This window comes from Gopherus flavomarginatus, chromosome 5, assembly GCF_025201925.1.
Source record: "Gopherus flavomarginatus isolate rGopFla2 chromosome 5, rGopFla2.mat.asm, whole genome shotgun sequence".
NCBI classification, from domain to species: Eukaryota; Metazoa; Chordata; order Testudines; family Testudinidae; genus Gopherus; species Gopherus flavomarginatus.
In genome coordinates, this window is record NC_066621.1 from 7,388,877 (window position 1) to 7,400,938 (window position 12,062).

At 51.3% G+C, this 12,062-nt stretch overlaps 1 protein-coding gene across 1 annotated transcript; it reads left to right on the plus strand.

Moving 5' to 3' along the window:
* The first annotated feature begins 4,219 nt into the window (after positions 1-4,219).
* On the plus strand, positions 4,220-8,573 carry APLNR (apelin receptor). The gene has a single exon (XM_050954365.1). The coding sequence runs from the start codon at positions 4,498-4,500 to the stop codon at positions 5,620-5,622; it is 1,125 nt and encodes a 374-aa protein (XP_050810322.1). The 5' UTR covers positions 4,220-4,497; the 3' UTR covers positions 5,623-8,573.
* The last annotated feature ends 3,489 nt before the right edge of the window (positions 8,574-12,062 follow it).

Sequence of the window (12,062 nt, forward strand, 5' to 3'; positions counted from 1 at the left end):
TGTTCACGCACCGACTCTGGCATATAAGTCGTTCCCAGCTACATGAGTGAACACTTTTGGCCAGCCATTGCTTGGATTGTGCAACCGAATGACACTAGCCAATATCTCCAGTCCCAGACACAACCCTAGGAACCTCCATCTTGCAGTGTCCAGTTATGCCCGCTGGACACTGCAAGCTTATATGAGTTCATCAATTTAACAAAGAAATTCATATTGTGGAAGAGCTCTGACCTTGTCTCTGTAGGTCCCACGATTCCAGGAGGATTATGCTGGCCTCAGAGCCTCACTGCGACCCTCCACATAGCCCTTCATAGAATATCAGGGTTGGAAGGGACCTGAGGAGGTCATCTAGTCCAACCCTCTGTTCAAAGCAGGACCAATCCCCAGCTAAATCATCCCAGCCAGGGCTTTGTCAAGCCGGGCCTTAAAACCTCTAAGGAAGGAGATTCCACCATCACCCTAGATAACCCATTCCAGTGCTTCACCACCCTCCTAGTGAAAAAGCTTTTCCTAATATCCAACCTAAACCTCCCCCACTGCAACTTGAGACCATTACTCCTTGTTCTGTCATCTGGTACCACTGAGAACAGTCTAGATCCAGCCTCTTCGGAACCCCCTTTCAGGTAGTTGAAAGCAGCTATAAAATCCCGCCTCATTCTTCTCTTCTGCAGACTAACTAATCCCAGTTCCCTCAGCATCTCCTCATAAGTCATGTGCTCCAGACCCCTAATCATTTTTGTTGCCCTCCGCTGGACTCTTTCCAATTTTCCCACATCCTTTTTGTAGTGTGGGGCCCAAAACTGGCCACAGTGCTCCAGATGAGGCCTCACCAATGTCGAGTAGAGGGGAATGACCACGCGATATGACAAACTTTGCATTGGATACCACACAATCGTATTATAAGGCAGAACATGGGAGTGCAGGCCGGGTGTTCCCCCAAGGTACAGGGTGTCACAGCCAGATTCCCAGCTGGGGCTACTTGGTTTAGCTGCCTTGAAGCTATACCAATTTATACCATCTAAAGGGCTGGCCAAATGAAAGATTCCTCCAGTAAAATGCCAGGGACCAAAACTTCACTGAACTTTGTGAGAAAGGGAAGCGGCAGCAGACGCATTCCCAGAATCCATGATAGCCTCAGCTGCTGAATCAAAAATGCTTGAGGATACAAACTGCTATGCAGTCTCACTGACCGGAATGGGGATCTATGGGGATAGCTGAGGACTGAATTTGACCCCTGGTATAAAACCTACCTACCACTAAACTTGGCTAGCACATACTTAAACTATTAGGCATCAGACACACTGGAGGGTTTTGTCCTGCCAAATAAGTTAATTAACCTTTAGCACATTGAATGTCTCCACACAATTTTGCTACCCACACACTGCTGGGGCTTTGGTCTGTTAGCTCTGCTGCAAAGAAACCTAAATCACATTTGTTTTTAGCCTGTGCTTGTGTGTAATAGGACAGTGATTGGGGAGATGAAAAGTGCTGGTGAACTAGCTTGCATGCTACTTAAAAGGCCACTGTTCCCCGGTGCCCCAGTCATTCAAAGACCTATAGAGGTGAAGGCCAAAAGGGAGCATGATGATTGGCTCAGTTTCCTCATCTTTAAAATGAGGATGATGTGAAGAGCTAGGTATTTATTCGTATTCTTATTGTAGTCAGACCACCTATAGGAAAGAGGCCTTAGAATCCCACCCCGTAATGTTTGCATTGATCCCAATATCTTGTGTGGAAACGAGTTTTTAGACCAAAATCCAACCTTAGTGTAAAGACTCCAGGAAATGGAGAATCCACCACATCCCTAGGTGAGTTGTCTCACTGGTTAATTACCTCCACTGTTAAACATTTGCACCTTGTTTCCCATTTGAATGTGTTTAGCTTCAGTTTGCAGCCATAAGCTCTTGTAACACCTTTGTTAGATGAAAGAGCCCTTGTGCCTTCTCTCTCCCTAGGCACTTACAAATTGATGCTGGATAAGCTAAAAAGATTCTAACTCCTTTAGTCTGTCACTGCAAGGCAAGTTTTCCAGCCCTCCAATCTTCCTTGGAGCTTTTCCATGGATTCCAAGGCTGGAAAGGACCATTGTGATGGTCTAGTCTGACCTCCTGCCCCAGAATCATTCCTAGAGTAGAGCTTTTAGAAAAACAGCCCATCTTGTTTGGAAAATTGCCAGTGATGGAGATTCTCCCCTAGTAAATTGTTCCAATGGTTGATTATTTTCACTGTTAAAAATGTGCCCCTGATTTCCAGTCTGGATTTGTCTAGCTCCAACTTCCAGCCACTGGGCCATGTTAGATCTTTCTCTGCTAGACTGAAGAGCCCATTATTAATTATTTGTTCCCCATAAAAGTACTTACAGACTGCGATCAAGTCACCCCTCAATCTTCTCTTTGTTAAGCTGAATAGACTGAGCTCCTGGGGTCTATCGAGCAGCGGCTCCAGGCACCAACGCTCCAAGCATGTGCCTGGGTTGGCAAGCCGTGGGGGGCACCCTGCCGGTCCCTGCAAGGGCGGCAGTCAAGCAGCCTTTGGCGGCTTGCCCATGGGAGGTCCGCTGGTCCCACGGATTTGGTGGGAATTCGGTGGTGGGTATGCCGAATCTGCGGGACTGGGGGCCTCCCGCAGGCAAGCTGCCGAAGGCTGCCTGATTGCCATGCTTGCGGCGGCCAAAAAGCTAGAGCTGCCCCTGGGTCTATCACTATAAGGCAGGTTTTCCAATCCTTTAATAATCCTTGTGGCTCTTCTCTGACTCCTCTCCAATGTATCAACATCCTTCCTGAATTGTCGACAATAAAACTGGACAGCATATCCAGCAGTAGTCGCACCAGAGTCAAATGCAGAGGTGAAATAACCTCTTGACTCCTACTCAAGGCTCCCCTGTTTATGCATCCAAGGTCCGCATTAGCCTTTCTGGCCACAGTCTCACACTGGGAGCTCAGCTGATTGTCCACCGTGACCCCAAAATCTTTTTCAGAGTCCCAGGATAGAATCCCCATCCTGTAGGTGTAGCCTCCCTTCCTTGTTCCGAGGTGTATGTATTTCCATTTCATTTACATTTTGCCATATTGTTTGCTTAAGCCCAATTTCTCAAATGACCCAGATCTCTCTGTATCAGTGACCCGTCCTCTTCGTTATTTACCCCTCCCCCAAGTGTGGTGTCATCTGCAACCTTTATCAGTGACGATTTTATCTTTCCTTCCAGCTCATTAACAAAAATGTTAAAATAACATAGGGCCCCCCCCCTTGCCGGTTATTCAATATCCATCTCAAAGCCTGGGCCAGCTCCAGTAATGTACTATTTCCTGTGGTCAGGGGACTAAAGAGGGTGAGGTGCTGTGGTCATTCAATAGTGTACCAGTTACACACAGACTGTGCGAATGCTCTAATCTCACGTGGCACGATTTGCTGCTCTTGCAGACATTCCTAATGAGCTCACCTCTGTTGTAGATTTTCCCAGGCTAGGAGAGGCAGTTACAACACAGGAGCACGTGGGTAGATCTCCGTCTGCTCTTGCATTGTGGAGAGGGGCAGGCCACGTTTGAATCATGTCCCTGAGCTGTGCTGCAGCCATGCTCTTTGCATGTTCAGGAGCGTGGCAAATACATGGTTTGTTCCTCTGTGCACTGCAAAAGCAAACAGTGTGTCTTGAGTTAGAACAGGGACCCCCTGGTTTATTCGGAGGGGATCAAGAGCCACTGTGTTACAGCCAAGTCTTTGGTTCTGCAGCACAGATGGGACCAAAGGGGGCTGATATTTGCTTTGGCAACTTCCCTTGCCATGCCGGTAAAGTAAAACTCCTGTAAGTGAATGCTGGAACCAGTAGAGGGAACGACAGACAGACAGGGCCGATCACTTTAGTGGGGTTGCTAAATGCATCTGTGAAATTTCACACTGACCCACCCCCCTCACTGCCCCCCAGCAGCTCCGGCTGGCTTTGGTCCACATTCCAGCCCTGGATCTGGGGACCTACGGAGGTGGGGATGGAGAGGGGCAGGCATGGGCTCGTGGTTTCAAGGAGCAGCCCGAGCTGCTCTGTCCAGCACCTCAGGAGCCAATTTGTCTGCTGGCCTTGAGGATGCTGAGTGAGAGGCTGAGGGGAGGGGTGGGTGTGGGAAGAAGGGGGAAGGGGCTGTAACTTAACTATTCTAATTAGACACAAGGCTCAGGGACTGACAGGCAGGAGGAAGGAACAGCTGCCTGTGTGTGAGACAAAGAGAGACAGAGAGAGAGCAGGGAGGGCTCTCACCACATCTGTCTGAGGCTTAAGGAAGGAAGGAGAAGAGAAGAGAAATGAGCTGAGTGAAGATTAGGGCTTAGGCTATCTCCCCAGCGACAACAGCAAGGACGTGTCTGGGAAGTCAGAGGGACTTAGAACATTTGCCCCATAGACCCAGGTCCCAGCAGAGCCACAGAGTCTGATAAACCTTTGGGGCCAGAAGAAACTCCTCTTTCCCAGCATCCTTCTCCCACTCTTCGAGCAGGGATCTCTAAGGCATGGAGGAGCAGCTGGACTGGGCAGCCTATGGTGAGAACCAGACGGGCGACTGTGAGTACGAGGAATGGAGCCCGTCCCTGGTGCTCCTCCCCACCATCTATCTGCTTGTTTTCCTGCTGGGCACCACAGGCAACGGCTTGGTGCTGTGGACCATCTTCCGGAGAGGGCAGGAGAAGCGGCGCTCGGCCGACACCTTCATTGCCAACCTAGCCATGGCTGACCTGACCTTTGTAGTGACCCTGCCACTTTGGGCTGCCTACTCCTGGCTGGGATACGACTGGCCCTTCGGCTCCTTCACATGTAAGCTCAGCAGCTACCTGATCTTCGTCAACATGCACGCCAGCGTCTTCTGCCTGATGGGCCTCAGCATTGATCGCTACTTGGCCATTGTGCGACCCATGGCTAATGCCAAGCTGAGGTGGAGGGCCAGTGGGCTGGTGGCCACCATTGTCCTCTGGGCCTTGGCGGCCATTTTGGCCTTGCCAGCCATGATCCTCCGGCAGGCAGCGGTGCTATTGGGAGAAACCAAAGTGACATGCTATATGGACTACTCAGGCGTGGTGGCCAATGGGACTGAGGGGGCATGGGAGGTGGGGCTGGGCCTGTCCTCCACCATGCTGGGCTTTGTGGTCCCCTTTGTCGTCATGCTGACCTGCTACTTCTTCATCGCCCGCACCATCGCTGACCATTTCCGGAAGGAGCGCGGCGAGGAGCTGAGGAAGAGGAAGCGACTGCTGAGCATCATCATCGTGCTGGTGGCCACCTTTGCCTTCTGTTGGCTACCCTACCACCTGGTGAAGACCATCTACGTGCTGATGGACCTAGAGGTGATTCCCTGGTCCTGCGGCTTCCATGCCTTCCTCAATAACTTGCACCCCTACTGCACCTGTGTGGCCTACATCAACAGCTGCCTCAACCCCTTCCTCTATGCCTTCTTTGACCCTCGCTTCCGGCAGGCCTGTGCCGCTGTCCTGTGCTGCAGCAGGGCACGCTGGCCAGGGTCCAGCAAGGACAAGTCAGCCAGCTACTCCTCTACCCACAGTCAGAACCTGCAGGGAAAGGGTGGGGAGCTGCCACAGGAGAAACTGGGTCCAGGCAGGCAGGGAACTCTGCTCCGAGGCTAAGAGAAGGGGGATGACATGGACCCGCCTCTGGGGACATCAGGTAGAGTGAGTCCTGCTCTGCTGTCCCTCTGTCTTTCATTGCTTCTCTCACTCCTTCTTTCATACTTTATTTTCTCTCTCCATTGCTGTCTGCCTCTTTCACCCTTCACCACCTCTTCCATTTCTCCTTCTTCTCTTCCTCCAGCTCTCTCTTGGATTTGCTTCTCCCTTGTCACAGGCCTTGTGCAGATAAAGCATTCCCAAGGCCCGTGGCTACCCCGCAGAACCTCAGCGCAACCCTTCCAGGCACGGACTGTCCACTAGGGGCACATCTACACTGCGGCTGGGAGAAGCCTCCCAGACCTACCCACCCAAGGATGGATCCAAGAGCTCTGGCAGGCTTGTGCCTGGGTGGCTACCCAGGCTGCCATCCACTCTGCAATGGCCACACACTGCTATTTTTAGTGCGTTAGCTCCCGCAGACCTAGCCTTATCTGTCTCCCCAGCTGCAGTGTAGACATACCCTAAAGCAGCAGTTCTTAACCGGGGTCCAAGGCTCCCTGGGGGGCCGTGAGCAGGTTTTAGGGGATCCGCCAAGCAGGGGCAGCATTAGACTCACTGGGGCCCTGGGCAGAAAGCCAAGGCCCCACTGGCCCGAGCCCTGCTAACTGGGCCTCAAGCTGAAGCCTGAGCAGCTTAGCTTCGCAGGGCCCTCTGATGCCTGGGCCATTGCCCTGCTTGCTACCCCCTAATGCCAGCCTGGCTTTTACGTGCGGAAAAACAATTGTGGCACATACAGGCTGTGGGGTTTTTATAGTACGTTACGAGAGCCACCGAAAGAAGAAGGTTGAGAACCCCTGCGCTAAAGGGCTCATGACCTGCAAGCTGACAGCCCCATTTCTGCATTCCCGGCCCTTCCCCCACACACCGCCTTCCCCACCTCCCAGGGCTGGCAGGGGCCAGTCCTGGTCACTGGCTGGGCATTAGGGCTGTGGCATTAGTTTGGCGGTGGTGGTGGAGGTGGGGGCTGGACGACTACCCCCAAATAACCACCCCCTAATGCCCTCCTGGCTCTAGAGTGAGCCTGATCTGCACAGTGTCTCATGGCTGGAGGGAACGGTTGGCTGCTGCTGCTTCCTCACCTGAGACACTGGCTCCTGCCCCTCTGAAAATTCACTCTGCCCATTGTCTGCTATGGTGGGGTGAGGGGTAGGAGAAATAGTCTGCAACCCCCATCCCCATCCACGCCCTCCTCCCCCTCTCTCTCTTAATACCTCCATCAATACCCAGACCCACAAGGTGTTGGGAGCAATTCTTCCCCCAGCTGGGAGGGGTCAGTGGGGAAGCTGCTACCCGTGGGATCGCCCCCCTCCCCCAGGCACATACATTCCCTTTACTGAGGGCCACCGTCCCCTCACCCAGCCTTCCCTCCTTTACATCACCCACCCACCCAGGATCCCCCGCTGGGCTTGTTTCATCTGGGGGTGAGTTTGGGCCCCACAGCCACGCCAGGCTGTGTGGTGTGTGTGTAGGGGGGAAGGCGTATGTGTCCCACTTCAGCCATGATGTGAGAGGAGGAGGAAATCATCTCACAATGGAGGAAAAAGAGGGGCTGGGGGCAGAAAGGTTCTCCCCTCCCGATTTTGAAATCCAAGCTGCTGCTCCCTCATGGTCCTGTGTTTATTCACCTGCTCGCCTTCACCCACATGTCAAAAAAAGACTGTGAGGAGGTTAACGAGGGTCACAGCTCACATGTTGCCTTCTTCCCTCTGCTCAGATAGCCTCAGCCACAACTCCAAAGCAGCTCAGAGGATGAGCATGCAGGGAACTGCCCTCCCTGGAAGGAGGGGCTTTGGTTTGATTGCGGAGTGGGGGCTACATAGATATATATTGCTCTTGCTTGTTAACCAACTCCTGATAATAATACTTGGCCCTTCTCATCAGCAGATTGCAAAGTGCTTCCCAAAGTAGGTTGATACCAGGTGGGGAAACTGAGGCACGGCACAAGGAAGTGCCTTGCCCAGAATCACCTAAGAGGACAGATGCAGGAATAGCAGCCAGATTGCCAGCGTCCCCAGGCACGGCTCTACTCGCTGTCCATGCCCTGGGTCCGATGGACTATGGGAGAAGCTGTGTAAGAAGGGCATTGTGGGGAGCGAGGGGTGGGCAGTTTTGCTATTCAGACTGGGCTGTGGCAGAGAAGGGGCCAGTGGGTCACTGGGCCACATCTCTTGCCATTTGTCCCTTTTCTGGGTGAGGGGCTGAAGGGCAAGGGAAGGGGACGGAAGGGCCAGGTCGGCTAGCGACCAATGAGTGCAGAGGAGCAGGAGCTGGAACAGCAACAGGAAAGCTGTGAGATTGCAGCTGCTTCGGTAGGATGCAGTGGATTTGCTGAGCCACCCACCCACGCTGCCTCTCAGGTCCATGCTAGAATAAGACCTGGGGCTGAAGTGCTGCGTCCACATCCCTTTTCACCCATAAGAGCTCTACAGGGACTCTGGGCAAATAAGAGCAGTTCCTGACCTGACCCAGCCCTTGAGGGAATGGTGAAGACTCTCGGCTTGCTACGGATCCACTGAGGCTGGAGAAGGTGTCCCAGGGAGGGTGGGCAGCTCCATTTGAACTAAAGCCTGGTTAAAAACAGGTCATCCGCAGCCTTTTCTCCTTTGGGACACAGCGTCCAGGGTTCGGAAGACCCCAGTGCCCACAAGCAACCTGTATTTCCAAGTGGACATTTGGTGACAGAAGAGAGGCCACGATACCCTGGCGAGATCTCCAGGCCAAATATTGTTCTGGGCTGGCCTGGGAGCAGCCTCACAGCTTGTGGGGGCGTCTCTGGGATTCCAACCCCTGCAAGGGCTGCCCCATCAGAACTCTGAACAATGAGGTCCGCCTTGGACTGTGGGGTCATGGCTGAGACAGGGGCTGCCTCTTGTCATGCCGATGCAACAGGCAGTTGTTGTGTATGATGAATAAATGGGCCTTGACTAGATGCCTCTTGTCAGGTGAGCTCAGTAACTGCCCTGGGGAAAAGTTAATGGAGATCCTGGTTAGGTATGTGTGATCAAAGGATGGGGGGAGGGAGAGGTGGGGAAAGGGGGCAGAGATGGGAAAGGGATTAAATGGGGTAGGGAGGGGGGAAGAGACCAGAGGGGAGTGGGGAGCAGAGATGGTGGAGGGGGCAATGTTGGGGTGGGGAGAGCAGAGATGGGGTGGGGGGCAGAGATGGGGGAATGACCATGGTGAAGACAGAGGATAATGGACACAGAGTGGGAAGAAAGGGTGGGGAGGAGAGACAAGGGGAAGGAGACAGCTGGATGGGGGTATGTGTGTGTCACCACCGTTTAATCTCTCCTGCCACCTCCCTGCAAAGCCAGACGGCTCCATGAATTTACAACCGGAGTGAACAGCTGTTCAGGAGCTGCTGTTGGGTGGAGCTGCTAAATGAAAACCAGATGTGGAAGCCTAGTGAGTGGGAGGCTGGGGTTGGAAGGGGGGAGAAGAGCAGAAGGCCCTACCTGGTCAATCGACCCCCCAAACATGCGTGGGTTAAAGCGCCCCTTAGCTGCTCAGGGGTGGGGAGCACACGCAGGCTGGGATGGGATTGTGGGCAGAGTCACTCGTGTACTCCCAGGAGAAGCCAGATCCTGGGCCATTTTTCTGACCAGAACCAGTTGCTTGTCCAGACCTGCTGGAGAATCCTTGGGACAGAGAAGAAGCAGCTTTCCCTTGTGGTGGGAAAGGACAGAATTAGCCTGCAGAGGCACAAAGCTCTGGAGGGGACCCCTAGTTTGTGCAGTAAATGAGGTATTTGTGGGCACATGGATGTCAATGTGTGTGTATGTGTTGGTTCCTACTTCTGAGCAGGCACTGTGTCCATGTGTGGGTAACTACTGTGTGTGCATGTATGTTGGTGTACATGTATGTTGGTGTCTGCTTCTGTATGTCTATGTGCATGTATGTTGATGTACATGTGTGTTATGTATATGCGTGTTGGTGTCTGCTTCTCTGTGTGTGTCTGTCCATGCCTGTTGGTGTACATGTGTGTTGGAGTACATATGTGTTAGTGTTTGCTTCTATGTGTCAATGTGCATGTGTGTTGGTATCTGCTCCTGTTTGCGTGTTTCCAGGCATGTATGTTGGTATAAATGTGTGTTGGCATCTGGTTCTCTTTGGTTGTTTCTGTCAGTGCATGTTGGCATACATGTATGTTGGTGTACATGTGTGTTGGTGTACGTGTGAACAATTTCATCTCTGTAGCAGTGTGCAGGAATTGGCATACGCATGTTTGTGTGTCTGTGAGCTTGTGCCTTCATTTCTGTGTCTGAGGGCACACACACACATGAGTGCTGTAGCATATAGGTCTGCATGTGAATGACAGCTGCCCACATGTGATTTTAAACCAGGGTCCTCCAGAGCTAAAATCATGGGCTGCTCAAGCCTGAGCAAAAGAACCAAATCTTCTTCCCCAGGAGCTGTGACAACTCAAGCTTTTCACAGCTTGGCACAACAGAGGACCTGTAAGACACACTCTCCAATGGGATGCATGTGAACTGCTTCTCCTGGTGTGTCGGCCTGTGTGTGTGTGCATGCATATCGGCCTGTGTTTCCCCTCTGCGTGTCCCCACTGTGTCAATCTGCCTGTGTGCGTGTTTCTGTGTGTGTGTACACAGCCATTCTGTCCAGCTCACGTGGAGAGAAGCAAATCTGTGTCTTCGTGTGGAAATGCACATGGCCAGAGCTGGCCTTTTGTTTGTGTTCAGGCATGTCTGCTTGGGTGCCCGTAGATCTCTCATTCTGCTCCACGGGATTTCCCTACAGCCTGTCAGTGCGTTCCCTCCAATCACAGCTGTGGCATCGCCTTAGGATACTGACCGCAAGAAGCATCAACACCCACCACTGGGGTTCTTTGCAAAACAAAAGCTGATCTGCAAGTGGATCCACATGCCCTCTCGCCCTCAGCTTTTGCCAGACTTTTCAGAGACTGCTCCCAGGTGTCCAATCCCAACCTACAAATGATGGCAAGAAAGCACCCTCTGACTGGGGTCCAAATGACTTGGTTTCCTTCTATCAAAGCTAAGCTAATGCAGCCCCAGCCCAAGCTGCCATTGCCCTGCTATCCCAATGCTGGGGGTCTCATAGGCACAACTTTACTGATACTCCTCAATCCTGACCTGCAGCCCCCCTGCAATTCCAGTGCTGGGATCCCCATGCACACAGCTCTGCCAATGCCCCTGTGACCAGGGTCCCAGTGGAGGCCAGCCCATGGTCACTCAGAGTAAGCTGCAAAGAATGGGGCAGACAATCCCCATAAATCTGGTGGATATTTCAATATGTAGATTCACCAAGCCAGCATAAAACAGCTGCTTTATTGCCTTACTGGTGACTCAGAATTCCAAACAACGCAGTTCCCTTAAAGTGATCCAATCTCAGGCCTCCATCCAGGTACCCAAGTCAAATATGATGATTTCTGAAAATCTTATTTCATCATATACAAGAAAAGGTTCTGCCAACCCCAAAGGAGCGGACACATCACCTCCCAGGAATGTCCCAGACCTTACCCAAATACACGTTATAGCCATTTCTCATTAATGAAACTAAAATTTATTTAAAAACAAAAGAGAGAGAGTGCATGGTTATACATACAGACATGAGTTCAATTCTTAAGATTCAGATTCACCGAAGAGACAGTGAGCTTTGTAGCTGCAAAGAGTTCTTTCAGAAATAGTTCATAGGTTATAGTCCAGTGCTTATATTTCAGGGCGATCCAGTTGGAACTGGGATCTCAATCTGTGTGGCTTAGCTTTTCCCTGCATGAAACCTTAAGCAGATCTGAGATGAACAGGATCAGGACCCAAGGATCTTTTGATATAGTGTTCCAGCATCCACTTGACCACACAGTCCTGGTTAAACAATAGGCTTTTGATGTAACCTTCTGCTTTCTAAACACCCATAGTGACACAAATTAACATAGAGCAATTTATTCATTAGACAGCCTATTACAAACTTCAAAGAGACATATATATAATGACATTATATTACCCAAGGTTCATCTAAATGTTAATATTCCCTTTTTATCTCTGAATTAGTGGCTATAGTTATTTATTTAGCATATACATAGTGTAGAGATAGTGACAGACAGGAAGTGTCTGTTCACATGGCTAGCATTAAGGATACACACAATTAGGATCACTTCTAACAATATAAGTTTGCATTTCAAAGTTCTAGCCTATTTAGCATGAATGGCCCCAATTTCCATTCGCATACCTTTCTAGCATGTCTTTAAAGGTCACTTTGGGTTAGTTAGCCTGCAAGCTGTTTAACCCTTTCTGGCCATGTGTTACGCTTCGTATAAGATTCGCTCCAATTATATAACAGTGGTAGAACTAAGGCCTTGCATAATTATATTTTAATCAGACAATGTCACAGCCCCTCAGTTTTGGCCCAAAGCCCGCTTCCCC